Below are 24,477 nucleotides of genomic sequence, written 5' to 3' on the forward strand. Positions count from 1 at the left end.
TGAATATCTTTAGAAAACGTTCCTGGTTGAAGGAAAGCTTTGTCTTCAGTGGAGCACAAAAACAGAAAAAGTTTCCACTTGTGATTCACTGCAATGACTAAGTGGATATGTCTTGCCAGGAATCCCCAGGAACAGTGCCTCAAGGGAGCAGTCTTACAAAAATATTCTGCTTGTAACTGGGAAAGCAAACACTATGGACAACTGCTTTAATAACATAACATTAGGTCATCTTACAGAGATGTGAGGATGCAACAAAAACACTCCCTTTTACCAAAGAAACCATCCATCAGGAGAAAAGATAAAGTGAAAACTAAAACTTTCCACCCATTGACAGATGCAGGCACAGAACCGTTATTTGTGGAGACAAATGGTTCCCACAAACTGAGCCTCTGATTTTGGACATGAAACATTTGAAATATGAGAAAATGTCTTACATATAAGGTCAGAAAGTGAAACAAATCTGTAATGATCACCAAAAAACGGGAAATCGTGTCTTGGCATAAACTTTGATTTTAGAAACTATTCCCACAACTCGCACAAAAATACAAGTTTACAAATTACGTAATTTCTTTCATTGTAGCAAATGCTGATTTATATACCACCAAGTATAGAATTCCCTGCAAGCAATGAATTAAATAATTAAATACAAACACACATTTCTAGGCTTGTTAAATAAGTGTATATGAGCACACAGCAGCAACTCGTAGGTTAAAAGTATAAAGTGAAAAGTTCCACATATATGTTTTCATCAGTTTACAATGAATCCCGTGGAAAAAACAACAAACAATAGTTACATTCTACCACATATAAATACTATGGTATACAACGTAATCCATCACTAACTCTACAACTGAGTCTTCCAGCATCCCTCAAACATTTCGAGTCACACCTGCAGGTAGTGCAGTGATTTAAGCGTTCCTCCCAAGATTGCACATGCTTCCTATTACACGTCAATAAACTGTGAGTATATGAGTCTGAGAAATTCTCTCACCGTCAGCGTTAAAACACTGGCACCAACGATGCACAGTGTTCATACCGACAAACTGCTGTGCTAAATCTTTTAAACAATCATATCAAAACACAATAAAAGTTGTCTGGCACTGAGATGCTTTTATCACCCCTTTAAAGCTTTATTACCTGATGAGAGCATCACAGGTTTAGACTACTACAAACATGTTACAATGACTACAGGACTGGACACTAAGCAACCAGTGCTGCATTTAATCAGAATACCACAGCACAACTGTATCTACAACTGTACAAAAAATTCATATTTCAGCTAATGCTTCCACTCTTTTTTTGTTTCCTGCATCATTCACCACGTGGCCAATTAACTTTCCACTGGCGTCCTTTGAGCCAATATAATCTCGTTTTTAGTTAGCTGAGATGGAACCTTACAGCTTAAAGTATCAGCCTCCAATTTAGGCAAAGTGGCCTTCAGTGTAACTTTTAAATCTCGATACAATTTAAATGAGAGCGTTATAGAAAAATTAAGAGAGGAATTAGCTACAGAGACCAAAACTATTTCAGTAAAATGCTGTAAACATAATGTTTAAATGCTGTAGAGTGTAGGACTTTGAACTAGAGATCTATGAGAACTGACTCACTTTTAAGTCCTTAGTTGTGACCGTAAATAAATACAGTCATGATGGTAACAGTATATGTGTGGCTGGAAATTATGGGCTAATGATTCACCGTCTTCCGAAAACTTCTGAGCAGTGTCTCTATTTCAACATAAAGTTCACACTTTGTCATGTCTTTGGCTCTTTTGCTTTTATAGACCTTGAGACTGCTCAACTTTGAGAAATTTAAACCGAACTTGAGAAAATATTTCAAGACACTTTAAAAGGGACCATCACCAACAATTATCACAATGGCAAAATATATAAAAATGGTAAATGGCCTGTATATGTATAGCGCTTTACTAGTCCCTAAGGACCCCAAAGCGCTTTACACAACCAGTCATCTACCCATTCACACACACATTCACACACTGGTGATGGCAAGCTACATTGTAGCCAGAGCCACCCTGGGGCGCACTGACAGAGGCGAGGCTGCCGGACACTGGCGCCTCCGGGCCCTCTGACCACCACCAGTAGGCAACGGGTGTCTTGCCCAAGGACACAACGACAGAGACTGTCCAAGCCAGGGCTCGAACCGGCAACCTTCCGATTACAAGGCGAACTCCCAACTCTTGAGCCATAATCGCCCATATATTTTAATTCCACACATATAAAATAAGAAGAAGGCTATAATTGATGAGTTTTGCAGTTATACGAGTCATGTGCTGTCAAGGACATATATATTTTATACCAGGAAACCACAGTTTAGGAGGCAGTATGTAAAGTGAGCTGTCGTTAATGAGTAAAAAACAATGCAGCTTATAACTTGCATAGGGTGAAATTAACCCACTGTCATAGCTTGTTCAATAGCTTCTCACTGCTGTTAATCAATCGGTAGCTGCATATGTTTCATGAGCAAAAAGAGTAAAGGGGAAACCATAAAATACACTGATTTTCCTGGAGAAGAGGCTAAAAACCATCCTCAAGATCGGATTCGAACAATCTTGATATATGTGATATAGATATCAGTGAGGAAAAAGCACAGCGCCAAAGAACACTTCGTATTCTGCCTTGGTAATATAATCTGGATGTGATGACATCACACGTAGTTTGTCTTTTGCTTTCAGGAAAAAGAAGCCAGCTGTATAGAGGGATTTACTCCAGACATCTTCGCTGCAGCTCATTGTGTGGATCGATGAGAGGAGAGTCATATCATTTCTGTATTCTTCTGAACTATGCAACACCTTGTTCATCAGTTTTTTATGGACAGGACACACTAAACCACTATAAGTGATCTGCAGGTAGACACTGTACAAGCCATCTCTGGGCACCACAAGATCCCCATTGGAGTAGCTGAAGCCGCCGTGACAGTAAGCATTTCCGATGTCATGTGCCCATTGAAGGTACTGCCCATTCGTGTTATTCCCTACAGGAGCTAAAGAAGAAAAAAATAAATAAAAACTAAGGTTACTCATGTTTCTACTTGTCTATAATTTATAGCTAGCTTCAAACTTAAGTAAAAGTGAATGACTTCTTGCAGAGTCATGTGTAAATAATTTAGGCACAGAACCTTTTTTTTTATGATAAGCTCCATACAAAGTGTGGTTAATGAAAAAAAAAAACTTAAATAAGCATAAGATAAAGACACACACACACACATCATTTTTAACTTTACCTGTTAGCATGGCAGCTGGATTAACCAAGTTTTGATGTCTTGAAGTTTCTAGTTTGTTGACTACAACACAGATTGAAAAAAGAGATTGTTTGAAATGTGGTGATGGCGTTTCTGTTTTAACTTCATGCTAACACAGTATTAACATTTACCTGACAGGTCGGGTGGCGTGGTTGGCTGTAAGGAAACAGACAAAGTCTTAGCATACTTTATTAGAATGACCAAAAATATGATGTAACTCGATGCCAATGAATCTACCCTACACTATTTTCACCAAAGTGTGATAGCAGAACACTGTTTATGTATATTAGAAACAATAACCACAGGAACACTTAAACTATAGGTGCCTGGTAAATGAGCTATGTTAGAACATTTAGGGAATATTCAATCAATTTCAACAGTTTCGCTTCCTGGTTAAATAATGGTTTGGGACTAAAAGATAGAGAGACACTCTCCAAATCTGAGGGTTTGTTTTTAATATACATTATACAACTGTTTTACTGCAGGAAGCAGGTTTCAAAAACAGCATTGACATGAATGTCTTTAAATGTTTTTGGACGCTTCACTGACTCTGTGGTTCAGAGTTACTGAAATATTATGACCTCGTTTGTTTGAGGACCACACAGTTTTTAGTATTGTGCCAAAAAGCGATCATCTGACAAAAAGTGATTTCCGATGTTTCTGTGTTCTATTTCAGCAATTATTTTTCTAAATAATAAATAATATCTTTACTTACCAAGCACTTTATTGGTAAAAAGACAGCAGTGAAAACAATCCAGGAAGGCTTTATGTAAAAAAAATGACCAAGTATCATTATCAGCATCTTTATGATGCTGCATTATTGTACCTGTAAACAATCTAGTCCTTTTCAGTCACATAAAATATTCTTTTAGAACTGTGATGTTATATTTGTTTCAAGTTCTGTTCGCCTCTTGGCCAGATCTCTCTTGAAATTACTTTTTTGTTCATTTTAAATAAATAAAAGATATGCAAAATCCTCTTTGCCAAAAACTGATTGTGGCTTCCACTTTGTGATAAGAATGTTCTTTCTGGCTGAAAAGGACTTGATATAATTCACGAGAAATGCGTTTGACATGTTTTTGACAGAGTATATATGTCTGTGAAGGTCCAGACGTTTTTCTTTCCAAGCTCTTTAGACAGAGTATATACCAATAGGTCACTTATAACAGTTTAAATACCCACAATCAGTTTTTTTTATAGCAAATACCGGAAATCACTTTGTGGCAAAACACCGGTCACTGTGGTCATAAAATGAACTCGCCGGCCATAATTTCCTGAATCACAGATCCCTTATTTTGGAGTTCATCCCTCTAAGGCTACGTTCACACTGCAGGTCTTAAAGCTCAATTCCGATTTTTTTTATCAAATCAGATTTTTTTTGTCTGCTTGTTCACACTACAAATAAAATGTGACAGCAAACGCGCTCTAGTGTGAACCCTCAAAGCGCCACGCATGCGCAAAAGAAGTCGTCACACACAACGCGCTCTGTTTAGACCCAGTAGTGTTTGACTGATGGCCTTGATATAAAGATTTGTTTCTGACTTTACGTTTCCCAATTTTGCTTTAAGTTATAAAGTTATTTTGTTATTTTCATATGGCCTAATAATTATCCTTGTTGCCGTTTTAGAGAGGAGCGGCGCTTCAAAGGATAGTTGCAGATTTCTGTCAGAATCTGCAGATTATACAGTACAAATAAAATGTTCACGTTTCTCCAACGTTGTCTTCCCAACAGTTTCACTGGATGGCCAGGAAGCGTTCACCATGTTTTCTCGGGCGCTTCTCCGACGCTGATAATTGGTGTCTGTCTTGTGTCAGTGACGTAAAAAGCTGGTTTAATGCGACATAACCATTCAAACAGCAGTCGCTTTCTAAAACATCAGATGTGTGTCGGATTCAGTACCACATACGAAAGCGACCCAGGTCGGATTTGAAAATATCGGATTTGTGCTGTTCACACTGTCATACCATGATCGGATATGGGTCGCATAGTCAAAAAAGTCGGATTTGATGCGCTTTCGCCTGCAGTTTGAACGTAGCCTAAAAAGCGGTTAGTGCAGTGTCCTGTGGGACCTTTTCCTAGGCAACGAAACTAACACAGATGATAGGTTGGGTTCTTCCTCGGGCTCTTTTACAGAGGCCGTTTTTAAGGTTTCAGCATTTTTAAGCAAGTACGTTTCTGCAGTGTTGCCAACTCCTCAGTAAGGAAAATCGCTATTGGCTGTCCTAGAAGTCGCTAAATGACGCCATCGCCTAATTTTGCATAATTGGTCATGCTAATCCAATTGTAACCTATGTTGTTGGAGAGAGAAATAACATCGTGGAAGAGACATAAAGTGAGTAAAAACGTGCTAAATGCATTTAGAGTTTATTTAGAACTACAAATTAAATTTCTTTTAGCAATTATTGTTTTTTTTTTGTTTTTTTTAAATGTCACAATTCCAACCCTACTCCTTTACCCGGGCTTGGACCGGTGAAAGTGACCCGAAATAGGCACTCTGGTGGAGTTACTTTGTGTGTGTGTTTATAAGTAGCTTTAAACCTTGTGATCCACAAAACAGCATAAGAGTAAAAGAAGAACTGACTGCGTTACAGCACCCGCTGCTTGTTGAGAGTAAAAGCGATACGCGCTTTCACGTCTTTTTTTTTTTTTAGCGAACTTCCCAACAGTCGCTAAGGGGTCTGAAAACTCGCTAAATATAGCGACAAAGTCGCTAAGTTGGCAACACTGCGTTTCTGTAACTAAGCACTCCAAACTACAGCTGCGCGGTAACAACATTTGGGCACGTGCGCTCTGTTTTGCTGGCCGTGTGCGTGTGTGTCGAGCTACCGCGCGTGCTTGGATTCAGTGTGCCCACGACTCACAAGTGCGAATAATTTCGTGGAAAGTACGCCGCCAACGCGCTTTGGCTAATGCTGTAGCCAAGTTTATCAAAACATTGCATGAGGGAATAAACTTTGACCCGGCTGGCTTGGAAACATAAAGAGTAGAACATATCTTGAACGCATCAGCCGAGGATTTAAAGGCGTATGAGTTGCTGCGTTTATAATAGATTACATTGTTTAATATGCGCTAAACTATTCTCCTCTCTTTTTGATTTTTTTAAAGCAGTGTTAAAATAATATTTCAGCAGCAGCAGCTCTAAACGGAAAATCTTAAGAGTGTGTCGGGTATATGTTACCTGGCTGCCCGGCGGTGCATGCCTTTGACTTCGGAGTAAAATCGTGATTAGTAAAGGCAGAACTCCTGCAAGCACCAGAACCAGCACCAAGGCTAAAAGCTTAGCCATTCGCCTGTTTCGTGTCTCGTTCGGCGACAGTAACTGAAGAGAGGTGTTCGGGCTTTGAAGTACTGCCTCCTCCCCTACTTCAAAACCCCATTTGTCTTCCTCCATGCCTCTGCTTTGCTATTCCCGGATTAGCCGCTGGCTCCCATACTCCATCTCCATTTATTAGCGTGGTGTCGCCCACGTTGTTGCAAGTCTCGCTTTAAATGAGTTTCACCGGGTATCGAGTATCAAGCACGAACTTCCTCTTTTTTGGGGCTGGCTTTTCTTAACACCGTGAAATACGTTGGCTAGTTTGGTTTTTAGTGGAACCAAAGCACGAATGCTAGGAGAGGGATTGATTATAATATAAAACCACGACCATAAAAACTCACCTCCTGTTGAACACGCTGTGAATGACAGTCCCATTAATGACCATTGGCTAGACTTTGTTTTTCAGCTGCTTGTGAGGACACTGACAGTGTTTTCGAATGAACGTCAGCACTCTGCTAGCTGTTATCTGCCCCTTTGTCCAGATGTAATTTGCAGACTAGCTGTAATCACGTCCGTGTAGTCTAGACATAATAAATAAATAATTAGTGGTATGCTGTAGTAGGTTTACACATTTTCCAAAGAACTAGAGGATGGTGTAGCTTGTGAGCGGAAAAACAACATCTAGTATAAAACACATAGTTATGAATGCATTGAATCAGTTTCTGCAAAAAAAGAAAAGAAAAAAACCTTTACAGTAAAACAAGCTGAACGATAACTACAGATAAATGGACTGATTCTTATATAGCACTTTTCTACTCTCCCGGAGTACTCAAAGCGCTGTATACAACATGCCACATTCTCCCAAACTCACAAGCACTGACACTAAACAGTGCTTTTCTAACAACATCCACACTCCGATGGATGCATCAGAGAGCAACTTGGGGTTAGTATCTTGCCCAAAGATACTTGGCATGCAGACTGGAGGAGCCAGGGATCGAACCACCAACCTTCCGATCAGTAGGTCACATCTGATAAGGTTGATTTAACCTCTGCTGGGGGTTTAAAGGCAGTCGCCTGCTGGGTTATACAACCAAAAGGAAACGGGAGCTGCTTTGCAAGCGACATTAATTTTTTCCCACTTATGCAGGGCTGGTTCATGGGGGCAGCTGCCTCAGCAGAGAAGCCTAGACCCTCTTCTCCTTGGCCATCTCCTCCAGCTTGTGCAGGGGAACACTAAGGCATGCCCAGGCCAGCTGAGAGATATAATCTTTCCAGCATGTCCTGAGTCTGCCTTAGGACCTGCTCCTATTGGGACATGCTAGTAACACCTTGCCCAGGAGGCATCCTTGTCAGATGCCCGAAACACCTCAACTCTCTCCTTTTGATGTGGAGGAGTTAAGGCTCTACCCTGAGCCCTTTATGAATGGCTGAGCTCTGTACCCTATCTATAAGGGAGACACCAGCCACTCCTGGGAGAAAGATAATTTCTTGTATTTTGCTTGTATCTGTGATCTCGTTCTTTCGGTCACTACCGAAAGCTTGTGACCATAGTTGAGGGTAGGGACCACGGCCTAAGACTTGGTGCTGATTCCCATTCCCGCAACATCATCTGTGAAAAGCGGAGATGAGATTCTAAGAGCACCCAAGTGACACACAGTCTATTACACTGCACCTCCTATCGTTCTCATTTATTTGCAGTTTGTAGTCATACTGGCATTTAATCTGTCCTCCATTATTCATGTGCCCTATGTCATGTGACATTATTCAATGTCACATGACATTACGACAAATTTCTCATAATGTTATATAAAATAAATGCTGCTGCAGCATTAGTTGCTTACATAGACAAAAAATTCAGAGTGCTATGAAAACAGAAGCTGATAATATATCAATCAATGAAGTGTTGTAGATTACTGATCTGAGTAAGTTGGCAATGTTAAGCAATTTTAAGTAGCCTGCAGTTGAAAAAGACTTTGAAAAAGAATTTAAGAGAGTATGTCAACTGGTTAGCAGCAGTCAGCCTGCAGTAATTAGGGCATTAGTTACCTAGAAACAATCTGTGAGTAAATCAAGTTCCTCTTCACTCATCTTTGTAATTGTGACTTCCTTTGATTGTTTCGGTGAACAGTAAATGTTTTGCATTCTTCGAAAGGAATGATTCCTTGCAATCACCTTCAACTTAACAAACAGGATTTTGCATCATCAGAGCCAATATGAATTCTCTCAGCTGTCCAGTAGAACTTGGAATATTTTCTTGGAATTTCCCACGTACTTTGGTTTATGCAATGTAGCAGTTTAAATAACTGAAATTAACTGAACAGAAACTGACTTTTTTTTAATCAAGGGAAAGGAATAATGTTACATTTTTCAGAATGTCACCGGATACCTTTTGATAACAATTCCCTTTTATCATATATAAACTTTTGTGTGTTGCGTACAGGATGTAAACTGAATGTTTTAATTTTTTTAATTTGCACAGTGGAAAATAAAAGGCTTAAAAAACCCTGCTTGCAGTGTAAATTGTAAACAGCTAACATGTGAGTATATTTCTGTACTTTTTAAATGAATTGAGACAAGTCTTTTTTATGTCTCAGGAGGGAATTGTTAAAATGTGATAAAGAGATGTGCAACAGACATAAACAACAGTTAAACCCGTTTTTATTTGAGAGTTGGGCTCTGACTGTGAGGTATTATTTACACTGCTCTTTTTTTAAATTCTTTGTTATGAGTTGTGGGTGCATTTGAGTTCTGTAGCTGCGTGTATGGCAAAGTCAACTGAGAATAAGAAATCAAAATACAAAAAGCCGCAGGTCGACCGCCACATCACGCTCTGGGAAGTGAAAGGTTGGGAGCTTGTTGAGTGACAGTGTCCACACGGTATTCTACCTGTACAATAATAGTGCTACTATTCACATTCATCTGTACAATAATAATATTTACAGAGATCACATTAGGGAAAGAGCCAGTACCTGAGGAGTTGGTTTCATAATTAGCTTTACTCATTCACCATGGTAAAAAGAAGCACACCCACCCAATGGTAGCTATATTCACACAGAAAACGTGGGGTCCTGTCTGGGATCAGGTGGAAATTGCATCAATATTACAGCAACTCACTGCTTGAGATGATGCAATTTGATTGTAGGTGAGAACAGGATGTGTGTGGGTTTTTTTAAACATCTGCAGGTTGGTTTCACTACACAACAGTATCAACAAGACAATACTGTTTATGTTTTTAAACTCTCTATCATCTGAGTCACAGTACTCACCCTATCTAAGAATGAGAAGCACTTATTGAAATGGTTTGTTCAACTTTTGCTGAGGAAGGCAGCAAAGAGCAGATTAGATTATAAGATTATGGCCTTTTACACAATCCGAGTATGTGTCACTGTCTCACCATACTGCCAGAAGAAAGCAGTCTGTAAATACCAGTTGCAGTTTCTTTAAACAAAACACTCCTCTTAGATGTTTTAGGTGAGCTGGCACACTTTAACAAAAGTGAGAAAGCTATGAACAAAAGATGAGGTCACTAAGACGCGTGTGCTAACAGACTTTGTTTCCTTCTACAACTCTCTCTCCCTCTCTCTCCAAAACACACCAACTATACATGAAAACATATCAGCCAGTTCAAAGTACCATTTGACAGCACATAAGATAAAACACCATGAATAAACACAGCATACATGTGCAGCATTTCTCCCAACCAATAAATAAGAACAGAATACAAATTCATTAAATAACAATCATCGTCTCAGATTGAAATCACCATACCAAGTGATTCAGTTATAACTTAAACAGTCACAAATTCATTTTAAAAATATCTGAAATGTTAAGCTCCTGGAAGTCCTCTGACTGGTTCCAGAACCATTGTTTCAGCCAACAGGTGCATACTTTCACCAGCCTCTCACCGGCCCTCATTAATCTCCCCAGCAGTGCCCTCTGCAGGCAAGACTTAAACTGGTTTCTTTGGACCCCGTTTCACTGATCACCCATTCCACCCGAAATCGCACGAAAAAGTGGAAACTCTTTACTTTGAACTCTCTATCAGGTTGCCAGGTGCTGTAAATGCTGCAGATGAGCAGTATAATGACAAACTGTCAAACATGAAGGAGCTTTGGATTTGGTGTTTTCCAGCAGCTTTATGTCATCTGTAAATCTAGGTGACTGCTTTGGAAATGGATGGAGAGCTAAGCTTTGTAGCAGTTTCCCTGCGTGGTGAGTGCCAGCTGGCCATTGGGCGCTACTTCATTAGCCTCATCCTCCAGCAGGCCTGACACGTCAGCGTTGGGGATGCTGTCGTGGTAGCTGCTGAAGCTGATGTTGTCCTCTTTCAGTTCAATGGTCCAGAAGGGGGCGTTGAGCTTGCGGTTCTGGTACTCCCTGTAGGTGTACACGCCTCCGACAAAGCCCAGCAGTAGCAGCACCACCAGGATGATGACAGCCAGAACGATGACGTTGAACTGAGTCCAGGTGACCTCTGTCAGGGCAGCTGTGGTGTTGTCAGTGGGGCTGCTTAGACTGGTCAGCAGAGCCTGGGTGGTGGAGGAGGTGCTTAGTGTGGTACTGGTGTTGCTGCTTGATGTGAAGGCTGGGATCCCTCTTGCTCTGGTAGACATCAAAGTAGTGCTGGTGGTTATTGTGGTGGAGGAGGATGTGGGGTGCTTTGCTGTAGCTTCTGGTGTGGGAATAATTCGGGGAGCTGAGGAGAAAAAGCATTTCAAGTATTTAATCATTTCAGATTTTATTTTTAAACATTTGAGACTACAGCAGACCTTTTCTTCCAAATTTTAACCCATTATTTTTATTCCTTCACTTAAGTAGCTTTGCATGGTTTGTAGTTCTATATAATGCTCATTTGTAATCATCTTCAACCCAGCAGTGTGTTTTGGACTTACTCGGATGGGTGCAGTTAAGTTTGCGGTTGTCCCCTATGAAGCCGGGAGCACAAAGCTGGCACTGCGTCCCAGTAGTGCCGTTGATGCAGCGGAGGCAGTGGCCAGTGTCAGGGTGACAGAGCTGGGGCGGGCCCAGAGGGTCTGCATTTCCATTGCAGTCACATGGAACACAAATCCTAGCTGATTTGTAGAAACCAGCACTGCACTCAACACAGTGTGGTTTGCTGTACTGGGGAAGGCACTGGTCACATACTGGAGAGCCACTTTGATCTGTACAGGAACAGAGGAAGTTGCACATCAGCTGCTGATCACTGCTATTTATGACTTTCAAGTACACAAGCATGATCTGAGCTTTGTTTGAGATTTAAGTTTACTCATGTTAAATATGAGCATTTGCTAGATTACACTTACTGCAGGGACAAAAAGAATGTTAAACACATATAAAAAAAAAACCCCCACATCAAAACACATTCTTTAGTCTCAACTTTGATCGCTATATCATTAACATACATCCATCTTATTTCTTCTGCTTTACCAGGAGTTTATCCCAGCTGCCACAGGGTGAGAAGCAGTTTGCACCCTGCCATCAGTCTGTCACATATATTACAAGCAGAGGTTCTAAAATCTAGCTGTAATGATGACTAGCAATATTATGTTGTGTTTTCTGAAGAACCCTCTGAACATGTATGATCTTGTGTTATATTATACAGCCCGAAATGAAACAGCTATTGTCGGGCCACTAGGTGGCTCAAGCTGACAGTATATGGATGTGAGAGAACCATGTTGTGTCATATCTCCAGAGGAGGGTGTGATTTTCCCTGTTTGTCCTGTGCAACTCAGTGAAAACACAGAGTGCTTATGCCTCAGCCAGGCCCACTATGAAGTACTCTGAAAAGGTTTTACATTTTTTTAGTGTTTTTTTTTTTTAAATTCTGGGTTAAAAAAAACAACAGTGATTTGTTTAAAGCTCAGTAATAGCTTGTATTCAACCAGAATTTACATGAACACTGTTCATCTGCAACAAGTGCATGTCAAATGTCAGCTTTCTCCTAGCCTTGAGCCACTGGTCACATGACATCTTCTGGCACGTCAAACAGAGACTGCAGTACTGAAGTGCACTCCCTTCAACAGCGTTGTGTCACCAAGACACCACCGTCATTGGCCTCATTCAGGATGGTGATGAGTCTGCATACCGGCAGGAAGTTGAGGTACTCTGGTGCAGTCAGCACAACCTGGAGCTGAACGCTCTTAAGACTGTAGAGATGACAGTGGACTTCAGGAGACATCCCTCAACTCTGCTCCCCCTCACCATATCAGACAGCCCTGTGTCGACAGTGAAGATCTTCAAGTTCCTGGGTACCACCATCTCCCAGGACATGAAGTGGGAGACCAACATCAACTCCATCCTCAAAAAGACCCAGCAGAGGATGTACTTCCTGAGACAACTGGGGAAGTACAGTCTTCCATAGGAGCTGCTAATCCAGTTCTACACTGCAGTCACAGTCTGGTATGGTGCAGCCACTAAACAGGACAGGAGCAGACTGCAGCAGACTGTACGGGCAGCAGAAAGGATCATCGGCGTCCCCCTGCCCTCCATCCAGGACCTGTACCTCTCAAGAACCAGAAAATGGTCAGGGAAAATCATCACAGACCCCTCACACCCTGGACACATACTTTTTGACCTGCTGCCCTCTGGCAGACGGCACAGAAGCCTGCAGACCAGGACCATCTGACATAGGAGCAGTTTCTTTCCCCTTGCCATCTCCCTTCTAAACGGTTGACCTGTCGCACTGCTCCCACTGCCAGACTGCAAATGCACTTTATGTGCATTCTGTAGTATTCATTCCACCTCATTTAATTTCTGTCATCCTGTATACTATGTATATAAGTTTAGATTGGTTATTTATAGTTGGTTTACACAGCTTTGTGTATGTATGTGTATGCATGTATAATGTATATATCGACACGTATGTGTGTGTGTGTGTGTGTGTGTGTGTGTGTGTGTGTGTGTGTGTGTGTGTGTGTGTGTGTGTGTGTGTGTGTGTGTGTGATTTACATTGCTGTGCTTGAGAGTCACCATCTACCGGAACCAAATTCCTTGATTGTGTCTGCACATATACATGGCCAATAAACACGATTCTGATTCTGAAGTAAACATGGTGGCAGCCTTGATGATTAATCAAACCAAATGATCAACGCCTTATTTGAACAAGTAAATCAAGTCTGAATTGGATAAATTTCTTATCTGCCAAATGATTAGAATTCTTATTTTGTAATAAGTATTCAGTTTTAGATTTTAATTACAAGTAATATTATTTTAAGCTAAGTATGTGTTACACTGCCCAAAGGGCTCCAATGTTTGGCTAACCAGCCTTTGCTTTTAAAGGGTTAATCTGTCTGCAGTAGGAGGATTTTTGCCATATGACTTAGAGGTGGGAATCATCCCCATGACACAAAATTATCACAATAATTCATTCAAAATGTGGTATTGTGATTTTGAACATTTAGTGATATGCTTAGTGTTGCAATTTATTACCTTTTGTCAACTACAAATTGTCAAAGTCAAACCTTTCCAGTATCTTTTTTAATTAATAAAAGTTATCTCATGTCAGTTATCTTTTTGGCTGCAAAATGACATCAAGCATATAATATGGGCAGAAATCTGTGACATTTTCAAACCATAAATTCAATTTCAAATTAGACTAATTCAAATTCAGTTTCTGATGGCACAGATTTCTGCCCATAATACAACGCTGCCAGTAAAAACCGCCATAATTGCCATAAGACAAAAATCAGTCAAGTCTGCAATCAGTCTGAAATTGAACTTGAATCCCCTCGAGTTGTGCTTATTGAGAGACTCATACAGACTGATGACAACATGTTGGCAATCTGTTTGCATTTATAAATTAAACAGCAAGTATTTGCAAACTTTCAACAATCTGTCAGAGAGTTATTTCAGTCAGTCCAAGAGAATATGAGAACAACATAGGTAACTATCACTGAAGAATTCATAGTAAGACCAGTGGTCATCCTGAGGCATCTTAATTGGCGCCATTAAAAACTAAGGAGCAGCGTTGCTCCTTCTCAGCCACTGCTTGTCCAACTCTGGAACAACTCTGGTCTAAGTTATAATTAAACTAATTTAAGTGACTGAATTGTATCACAATACATTATGCTGCTAACAAAGCTTTGTCTCTTTGAGAGCATATGCACAAGCTAATGTGTGCTAATGTAAAGCTAGCCAAGAACGGAGACTGATGCTCAAGCCCAGTGCACGCTGACCCCAGCCCTGAACTTCAACAGACAACAGGGATGTGCAGTCTTCCAGAATAGTAGTGTTTCTATTTCTATTTCTACATGTTTCTACAGTAGAACATTGAGGTGATTACCTTGGAGTCTTTTTTGGCCCATTTTCAACTTCTCTTTGTGTATCTGATGTAACTGACCAAGCCTGCAAAATTACTTTTACACACATGCGTGTGCAACAGACAAAACACAACATCAAGATGGTGGGGATTGGAGGATTGTGTTATTTACCTGGTAGAGGGGAGTTTTTAACACATCATATAGCAAACATTTACTTCAATCTAAAGGGGTTAGACAGGTTAGTAGTGAATATTCCACCAATATAGGTAAAAAGTTTTTGCAACATGAACAATATGGCAAACGGTCCCATTGTTTTCCCCTTTTCAACACAAGCTGACAAGCCTGCAGTTCCATTTTACTGGTTCCCAGATTGCTCTTCTCATCAAAACACTGTTGCTGTCCAAAGAATAACAGGTTCCAACTTTCTTATAACAAAGACTGGTTTCTGGCACAGAACCACAGAATGTGTGCTCCAAAACTAGGAGCCACTGATTTTCTTCTGACAGAACTTAGTTCTGCACTGCTCAAAGTTCTGCTCTGAAACTTGTTGAAAAGTGTGTGTGTCAACATGTTGGTGGTGGAAAATAAGTAAAGAAAAGAACCATCAGTTTGGTTCTTAAATGTTCTTTTTATTTCTTTGACGCAATCTGATTCTGCAGTGGGATAAATCTCACTGATACCTGAGCTACTAAACCTTACTGTTCGAGCTTTGATTTGATGTGTAAAACTGAACAGCAAAAACTGGGTCATTGAGCAGGGGGTGAAGGCACACAATTTGGCTATGAGAAGTTGAGAACTCGTATAAATAATGTGTGTGACACTGCAGCATAGTAGACCATTCCCTCTCCAGTCGTCAGCACAGGAGAGCTGTTGGCATTGAATGATTTAAGCACAGATAGCTGCCTTCCAGTGGCCTAGATGTTGGTCTCCATCTACTGTAGTTACACGGCTGTGTTGATTTCCAGCAAAACTAAGGAAGGCACATCTGATAAGGTTGATTTAACCTCTGCTGGGGGTTTAAAGGCAGTCGCCTGCTGGGTTATACAACCAAAAGGAAACAGGAGCTGCTTTGCAAGCGAAAAGTGCAAAGCACTCCTCTTTCCAACAGCACACACATACACACATTTGAGTGGTACTGTTAGGCAGGCAGGTCCCACATACACAATTATATAACACAAGACGATTTAAACAAATGAGTCAAAATATCTGATGAAGCTTAGAATAAACTGAAATACCCTGACTGTTCTATACCACTGGGTAAAGACACAATCATACATGGATGATTTAATATGTGTGACCCACATTCTGAACTGGTGCAATGCTCCATTTCACCTCTCCGAGTGTCAGTACAGAGGATATTCATTTACTGCAACAGGCCACATCAGCACATTTAGGAAGCATCTGCCCCTCACAGTGGAGCCATGATACTGCATTGTGGCATCTTCTCACTTGTCACTGTTGCCGGGGCAACCTATACAGGGAGGCTGATCTCTTTCCAGTTCTAGTCTTGAGTCTGTGAGATCCTCGACAGCTGTGCACCACTAACATGAGAGCACCTCACCCTGTGAACCATCCCAAGCATATTTCAAGCTGTCTAAATAGAGGACATGATGATGCCCATCCCCCTGCTCCAGTCTGCTGCTGCCTGGGTGGCGCTGAAATGGCCCAGCTGTGAACATGCCGTCCCAGCTACGCTCTGCCTGGTTCATGTCCCATCCCCTCCCTCCCACATTTTGTAACCTCTGCTATGGCCCCTGGCAGTGGCAACCCTGATCCGCCAGTCTAAGTGCATCTATACATGGCTGTTGCCATGCAGGCCACCACCAATAGTGGTGGAGGGCATATCAAGATGTAGCAAAGCTGTGTGCCCCAAAAGGGGGAAGGGCAAGGTGATAGAAGACAATAAGCAGTAGAAAGCGAGGCCAGTGATGCAATGCTGAACGCAAACCTCCAAAGGCAGTTTGCAGAAAGGGTTATGGTGCAGTTCAACAAGGATGAGCTGTGATGTCTGAAGCACACAAACTCACACCATGAGAGACTCATCACTTGCACAGCACATGTAGCAAGGTTCCTGGTCATATTTTATTTAACGCCTGGAATGAAGTTCAGGCAATTTGAAGGTAACTGCCAAATTCCCTTGTTTGGTGGACAGCACAGTATCTTATTTGAAATTAAATAACTGCATTTCAAAACTGCAGTATTCTGCAGGTTCATCACATGCAAACTGGTCTGCCTTGCATTTGCTTTAGTTTCAGCTGATTCTTAACTTAAGTATATCTAAGGAAGTATATCTATGCATGTTCTTTCATAGGATGGAGCCTATCCCAGCTGTCTTAGGGCGAGAGGCAGGCTACACCCTGTACAGGTCGCCAGTTGCAGGGCTAACACATAGACACCAACAACACTTTGCCCTCACATTCGCACCTATGGGCAATTTAGAGTTTCCAGTTAACCTATTCCCACTAACTGCATGTCTTTGGACTGTGGAAGGAAGCCAGAGTACCCGGAGAGAACCCACGCAATTAAACCTATTTACAACAATTTGAAAAGGTGTGTTTTTTAAACTTCAAAACAATAGCAATTGAAAGGCTTTCTTTACTGACATATTGATGCCAAGCTCATCTTTGGTCCATGATTTTTTCTCTATTACATATATATGTTATTTATGTTATGTGTTTCTCACTCACCAAATGTTAAATTTTGATTTTTTTTACTCAAGAAAATTGAAGGTGATTGCACATTGATATGGGACATGTGATACACCATTTTATCATTTCAAACATTGTTGTTGACCAGATGCTGATCTTCTTCTTTTTTTTTTTAAACTACTTCCTTGCGATGAAATTAAAGGAAGAATTGAGGTAGTCTGAGAATGTTATAGAGACTGTAGTTCAACTCAGATGTCAGCTCCACAGAGACCTCCAGGAGGTTGTGGAAGTAGGGCAGCAGCAGCCTGAGGTGAAAGAAGTGGGAACTAGAGTGCTGGTCTTTGTCTGGAAACGTCGAAAAGACTGTGGTTTACAGTTGAAAAGTTATCAGAAAAGCGCAAAGGAAATAATTGATACTCAATTTCCAAAAAAGTTGTTTTTGCAAGTCAGTTAAATCCCACATATAAATAAAAATAATACAAAAAGAACATATCTAATGTTGTGACTTGCAACCATGTTGGCATTTAAAAAAATACTGCATTTTAACACACATATCAGTAAAATTCAAGAAATGTTGCAATACACTTGGTGAAATATACACAAATAATAAGATCAGTTAATTACACGACTGGATATAGAAAAAAGCAGCAGATAACAATAGGGAGAGAATTATCACTTTTCATAGATGGTATGTTTCCAAACTGTTCAGCAATTTTTGAAATCATTATAATTTCAGAAAAATAAGCCATGCTAATGTAATATCTTAAAGGACTGAAAGAATCCTAAAATGACAATGTGAGTGACTCATCTTTGAGCAGTGAAGCAGCACTGTATTTAATGGTACAGTCACAGGGTGCAAAGCAGTGGCTGCACAGTGAGAAACATGCTGCTGTTATCATATTCAAAATGAGTTTATATCTGGAATAAACTTTCTCAGTTTCAATATGTTGCCTTTGAAATAATAGTTTTCTTTCAAATGTACAGTGGATTGCAAATCACTGGATTCTCTTTATACTTTACATTTTATGCGGTGTTGTGAATAGGCAGATCCAGGAACAGGACCAGACCTTGAAAGGCTCATTTTAATTTCACTCCATTCAAAATCTGCCAACAAACACAAGGTATGTATGCAGTATATGTGGTATTATATGTAGTTTGCTTTTTAGGTTATCTAACATTTGGCTGCTGGTTGCTTATCTACATAATTTCTCTGATGTCACCTTCTTTCCTTTTCATTACATCTCCCTTTGACTGCATTTCTCTTTTTAGTTTGTATAACCAGCCAACAGTAGACACCATGATGTCATTCCGAGTTATTTTCAGCAATAACAGCTTGAAGGTGGAAAATGCTTTCCAAGACATCATCACTGTCAGGTTTTTATGTCATAAATCCCAGGATTAATGGAGTATAAAGCCAGGAGGCCAGATCTGCTTAATCACTGCAACAAGCCATTGGATGAGCGCTAAATGCCTGACATGTGAACAAGTGCTCACCAGTGTGACAGGTGCCATTGGAGGTGGAGTTAGAGCAGGGGCATGGCACACAGGCTTCGGTCAGGGCAGCTCCAGGACTGCGGTAAAAACCAGGCTTGCAGTTCTCACAGTTCAATCCATGGGTGTTGCCCTCGCAGTTCAGACACACTCCTGAAAGGTAGAACAAAGGTCACAAGATTAGCTGTTATTCTTTCTTGATCTGCTTATGACAGAAAACGAAAGTAGTTGGTTATATAACAATGTAATCTGACGACATTTTAAAAATCTAAAGCAAAGTTTTTTAAGACCTTTTTAAGACACTCAACAAATGTGAGTTACACTCTCAGTCGGAGGAACTCTCATTTATACAGTTTTAAATATAAAGCAATACTCAGATTGGTGCCTTCCTATATATGTTCCCTGTTTGCAATGCAACATGCTGGTAATTTCTCCGTCCACAAGGTTACTTGTTGCTTTCTGTTGTACTTGCATGAACTGAACTTGGCAAAAAGAGCTTTTGTGCAGAATGACTGGAAAATGACAGAATTCATTTCATCAAGTGCTTTAAAGCAAAACTAAGAATCCTTCAGACCAATTCCAAAACATGAAATGGTTTCAATTTTAATTGAATATTAAATTAATTAATTAATTTGTTTGTGTGTGTTGTTATGGCGTGTGTTTTATTGTATAATTTTTGTAATTGTGAGATAGTTGCTGGTGGCATCTTGGCCAGGTATCCCTTAAAAAGAGTTCTTTAATCTCAATAAATGTTAATTACAAAAAATTAACACAGAACCATACTAAAATCTTTTATTATATTTGGGTTTTCATAAACAAGCAACTACTAGTGCAAAACAATGCAAAAAGTCTTGAAGCAGAGTGTATTTGATGTTTTTGTTAATACATAGCAGTAAAATGTCTTTGGATTCTGGACTGGTGGTCAGACAAAAAAATACATATTTTTTAATAGTTTTCACTGTTTACCATCAGGGTGAGGAGTAAGAGTCATGATTCCTATTTTTTTTAAACATACCATCAAACCATTATTCGCTCTTACAGGAACCTCATTTAATGTCTATCAGGAAATAGCCAAATAATCTATTAGAGCTTCCTTGGGTTGACATACTTAACCACATTCTAAAACATATCAAATGGCTGTGAGGACAAAGCAACAACTATGCTGAGACCGCTTAAGGTAACAGTTGCAATTTCACCAAATGTGCAGCTAATATTGCTGAATGCCAACTAGCATGCTAATATCGCTGAACTGCGAGCTACCAAACAGACAGTAAACCCTGTTTGAAGTTGATTCCATGACCTAATTCATCAAAACTCTTGGATGTGATCTGGCTATTGGAACTCACTGGCTAGCCTATTGCCATTTAGAGTTTTAAGTAATATAATGTAATAGCGAAATGGTGAATTTGGTTTAAGGTTTAAGATAATCTGGCACATTGCAAAGCAATCACCTTGCACTACATGCAGGCAGCCAGGTGGGCCAAAGAGAAATACTTTTAGAATGCTTTGAGCATGTTAACAGGAATGGATTTTTAACTTTCATGTTACTATATATACTTAATCATTCAATAAAAACCACAGCTCACTTCAGGATGAAGTATGTCGAGGTTATATTGAACTCCAAGGTAACATCCTGGCCTGTTACAACATACCAATCCTGGATTGACCAATTGCTTTAATGTAATCGCATTATATTTATTAGGCTTGCAATATATCCAAATCAGTCTAATAGATGCCAGGGTTAACAGGACACCGGTAGAAAATACAGGTACTGGGGAACTTGTTTTAGTCTTTCTTTTAGGATGCCTGGGTCGTTGACCCAGGGTTTTGAATTTATTATATTATTTATCATTTCTAATCTTGGGTTTCTTTGTTAGAGTTCTCTTTTATGGTTTATGTCTCTGTGCATCCTTAGTTGCTGTCTCCCCTGTCTGTGATATCCCCATGTCCAGTCAGTGTCTGTGTCTGTGTCTGTCCTGGTCCCACGTCTCTGTTCCCTCTGTTGTAGTGCCTGCGTGTGAGTCTGTGTCTTTAGTTCAGTCTGTGTTATGTTTCCTGTTTTATTTTGAAGGTCCATGTCTGATGTTAATGTATCTGGTTTCGCTTCCCCTTGTCTCGTTAGGCCTGATTTGCCCCAGCTGTGTTTCCCTCCTGTTACCCATTCCCTGATTGCTCCCTCTGTGTATTTAAGCCCTGTGTTTCTCTGTGTCCGTGTTGTGATCTACCCTCATTTATGCTGTGTGTTCTGGCTGCCTGCTTATGTAAGTTCATTTGGATTTTTGTTACGTTTTGCCATCCAGCATTAAAAGCTGAGTTTTGAAATACACTTTTGCCTGCCGTGAGTCTGCACTTTGGGTCCACTACTCCTGCCTGCACACAGCGACACCTGACACTTTCCAGCCTTGTAATACCTGCAAGTCTCTTTTAGGCAGCTAAATAAAATCCAGGATGCTATGCCTGAAAAGGTGGGTACAGCTTTATTGCTCACCTATAGAACTTTCTTTCCCAAATAGGAAGCATTTCAGAAGTAGATGATTTAAAAAACAAAAAATATTTCTGCACTCTGCAAAAATGTTAATAATGTTACAAAGGCTGTGCAACTGCACCTTTAACACACCAACCAAGAAACAAGTTTTATTTATTTATATATAAATAGATCAGTCATGTTGACAGATATGATTAGGACAGATATGACTGATAGGTGTGGATGTGGGATTAATACAGTTTTTAGACTACATAAAGAAAGTGCAGTTGTTTTGAATGTTCAGTGAGACCAGGGAAGGACTGCATAAATACCAGTTCATTTGCATGTTGTGTTTACCTCTTCACTGCTCTTCACATGCTCTGTCTTTCAACTTTACTCTCCTTCGTACCTTTATTTTCATTTAATGTTTATCTACAGATAACATTTAAATTTTACTGAAAACATATAAAGCAGGCTTTAAAACACTTGTTGGAAATACTTAATGTGGGTTGTTGCATTCAGGGAGATGTCCATGCTAATTCTCACTTTAGCATAACTGCATATTTTTCACCTTTTTTTTTTAAATTTAAAGAATTTTCAAAACATACTCTTTGCTTCAGTGCTTTATTTAAGAAAAAGAATCCCAGATTAAAGGCATTGTTATTCTTGTAAATATCTGTGACGGCAATCACCACTATTGTGCTGTTTGGAGTTGAGCTTCGATGTTTGTTTGAACTGTTTTGCCTCTATGAGCTCTGACAAAGGTTATGTAGATGTGACTCAGTCTGCCTACAGGCTTATGCCATATCGTTGTGTAACCAGGATTTCAGCCATCACCACACAGAGGTTAAATTACTGTTTAAAGAAGAAGACAGAAAAGTGAATATCTAAATGCAACGACAGCTTGTTTCCAGTTCAGAGACACCAATTTATAAGCAGAATTTAATATGTTAAAGTATTATGAAATTTGAATGTATGTTTTAAGGTTCAGAGAGAGAGAGATTCTAGTGAAACATCATCTTGTTTACTTATCCCTGCATTAGATACTTTTAAGGTTGAAAATAATGTGTTTATGAGACAGTGTTTGGGATACTGCCTAATTTGCATTTGTGCAAGGAGTTCCTGTGTGAGCAGCCTTAGGGAGAAGCCACAATTGCTCTTTAAAGGGAGCTGTCAAACCTGAGCTATGGCAATCCATAGCACTATGAACACTGAGCCCAAGTGAAGGCTAAAGAGCTCCATCTGCGCCTGCATTATAATGCAAAGACATATGCCGTCTAAAACTGCTACACACATGCCCCACCCACACACACTGCCCCCTGTGCAGTTCCTCCTTTTCGGGGTTGTCACTAGCCAGTGATTTCTAAGTCTCAAGGCCTGACTGCTGGGAAGCGAGCAGCAATCCTCCTTTACATTTGAAGAAGGTGCAAACTCTCAAGAACACAAACCGAACTGGAATTGCACCCTAGTGTTTAACTTGCTTCTCGGGTTGCTGAGACCACAGACTACAGCAAATATTTACTTCAAGGAAGTAAAGTGGGGGAGTTTTGTGCTGCCAAAGATTAATTAAACTCGGCATTAGACTGTTCTCTGGGTATGCGATCAAGGTGTTACTGTAACCTGGACAAATCCAACATTTGAATTTAAAGAGTTTTGAGTATTTAATCAGCAAAGACTGGACAATTTGCACTGCCTTTCTTATGCAATGCCAATGAACAAAACAGTGCATGTTGAAAACGCTGCTTCTTTCATTCCAAGCTCTAACAGATTGGTGTTGTCCATGTCAGGATTCTCAAGAAAAAGCCCAATGCAAAAGCATCCAACTGAAATTGACTGACAGTCAACTTTGGGATTTGCTTGTCTTCGCCTTGCTCAAGGACACTTTGACCCTACAACTAGTAGGTGTAGCTGATCAGTGTTTAAGCTTCAACTCTATTACCTGGAGTCTCTGAGCTGGACTTGTTCGCTGCCTTTTGGAGCGTTTCAATTGAATCATCTGACAAATAACACAAGCTGGTGTATGCTACAGACCGCCAAAGAAGTCTGCGCCTTTATTGAGTGAAATTGTAGTTGCTAGCAATAACATTGCTCCAACACAGTTTACTACTGGCTCTGAAAATCCACTCTGACAGCCAAAAACCAACGAGTGATGTCATGAATTTGGGGTTAAACCATCACAAGATTTATATACATAAATATCAGTTCCATTTACAAATACAGGTTATCTGTTGTCATTATTAGTAATAGTCAGTACTGGTATCATAAAAAAAATATATTTTGTTTTTATGATGATTATAATTTTAAGTGAAGTTTCCATGTAAAATGAAGTAGGATAAAAAGCAGAGAGTAAAAGTTGTCCTCTAAAATGAAGCTGATTGTTTTCTTGGACTTATTGAGAAAAATGATTAAAAAAAAAAAAAAAAATCAGTCTCTGATAACAAATTACTTCAAAAAGGAAAGTGCTTCCAAATAATATTTATTGGAGTCAGTTTGTCTAAACAAAAGCTCTTATTTTGGAATCAGATTGTGCGGATTTGCAGGATTTTCTGTTTACAAGGCAGATGCTTTCACTAACTAAGCTACTGTGGCTCTTCACAGCTGACTCAGACAATCCTGAATAATGAAAAATTACAAAACAAAATAGGTTTTAGTGACAATGAAAATGAGATCATTGAACTGCAGCGTTTGTCCTCAGCTGACTCACCGGACTGCGGATGGCAGTAGTTGGTGTGGTTGTTACACTGGCAAGGCCGACAGCCAGTGCTACTGAAGTCGAAGAAACCCGGGTAGCAGTCATCACACTTCGGTCCATACACTCCTGATTTGCACACACATGTCCCTGAACTGTGGGGGCAGAACAGAAGACAAAAATCAATACCCAGTGGATCAAATACAGTCGCAGAAAGCATTTCAGTGGACCATAACACCATGGCAGCATGTCAATGAGGTACTCTGTGTGTGTGTCTGTGTGTTTGGTTTTAACAAAAGGTTTCCCTCCACGCCTTGATTAATTACATGAGGTGATTTATTAGTGGCAAATGTGGTAAGAAATCATGTAAAGTAATTATATACTGGACAAAGCTATCTGGTGCTGCTGAGTAGCA

General features: G+C 40.0%; 2 protein-coding genes across 3 annotated transcripts in view; both read right to left on the bottom strand.

Moving 5' to 3' along the window:
- Positions 1-164: 164 nt before the first annotated feature.
- Positions 165-6,822, bottom strand: LOC308404882 (lymphotoxin-alpha-like). Of its 2 annotated transcripts, XM_080895162.1 has the most exons (5): positions 6,435-6,822; positions 3,971-4,018; positions 3,387-3,411; positions 3,238-3,297; positions 165-2,997 (listed from the first exon to the last, which is right to left on the bottom strand). In XM_080895162.1, exons 1-5 carry the CDS (start codon positions 6,645-6,647, stop codon positions 2,588-2,590), a joined length of 756 nt encoding a protein of 251 aa, XP_080751288.1. In that variant the 5' UTR covers positions 6,648-6,822; the 3' UTR covers positions 165-2,587. The 2 variants fall into 2 exon arrangements, with proteins under 2 accessions (XP_080751288.1, XP_080751289.1); XM_080895163.1 differs by lacking the exon at positions 3,971-4,018 and having other exon boundaries at positions 166-2,997; positions 6,435-6,801.
- A 2,331-nt stretch (positions 6,823-9,153) lies between these two features.
- The window catches only part of LOC308404718 (multiple epidermal growth factor-like domains protein 9), a 41,423-nt gene continuing 26,099 nt past the window's right edge, over positions 9,154-24,477 (bottom strand). Inside the window, exons 3-6 of the mRNA XM_080894879.1 lie at positions 24,078-24,217; positions 18,913-19,062; positions 11,405-11,674; positions 9,154-11,208 (exon numbers count right to left, since the gene is read on the bottom strand). Of these exons, the coding sequence (XP_080751005.1) occupies positions 10,697-11,208; positions 11,405-11,674; positions 18,913-19,062; positions 24,078-24,217 (1,072 nt within the window). The 3' untranslated portion in view covers positions 9,154-10,696. The remainder of the gene's footprint in view (positions 11,209-11,404; positions 11,675-18,912; positions 19,063-24,077; positions 24,218-24,477) is intronic.

Source organism: Rhamphochromis sp. 'chilingali' (genome assembly GCF_963969265.1).
Source record: "Rhamphochromis sp. 'chilingali' genome assembly, chromosome: 10".
Classification (NCBI taxonomy): Eukaryota; Metazoa; Chordata; class Actinopteri; order Cichliformes; family Cichlidae; genus Rhamphochromis; species Rhamphochromis sp. 'chilingali'.

Bases quoted from the DNA above. Each gene is read 5' to 3' on its own strand.
- LOC308404882 (XM_080895162.1), bottom strand. From the start codon at position 6,647: ATGGAGGAAGACAAATGGGGTTTTGAAGTAGGGGAGGAGGCAGTACTT. The intron at 3,412-3,970 runs GTAAGTAAAGAT...GTTTCCTTACAG, and splicing joins TTTTACCAATAAAGTGCTTG to CCAACCACGCCACCCGACCT. The intron at 3,298-3,386 runs GTAAATGTTAAT...TCTGTGTTGTAG, and splicing joins CACGCCACCCGACCTGTCAG to TCAACAAACTAGAAACTTCA.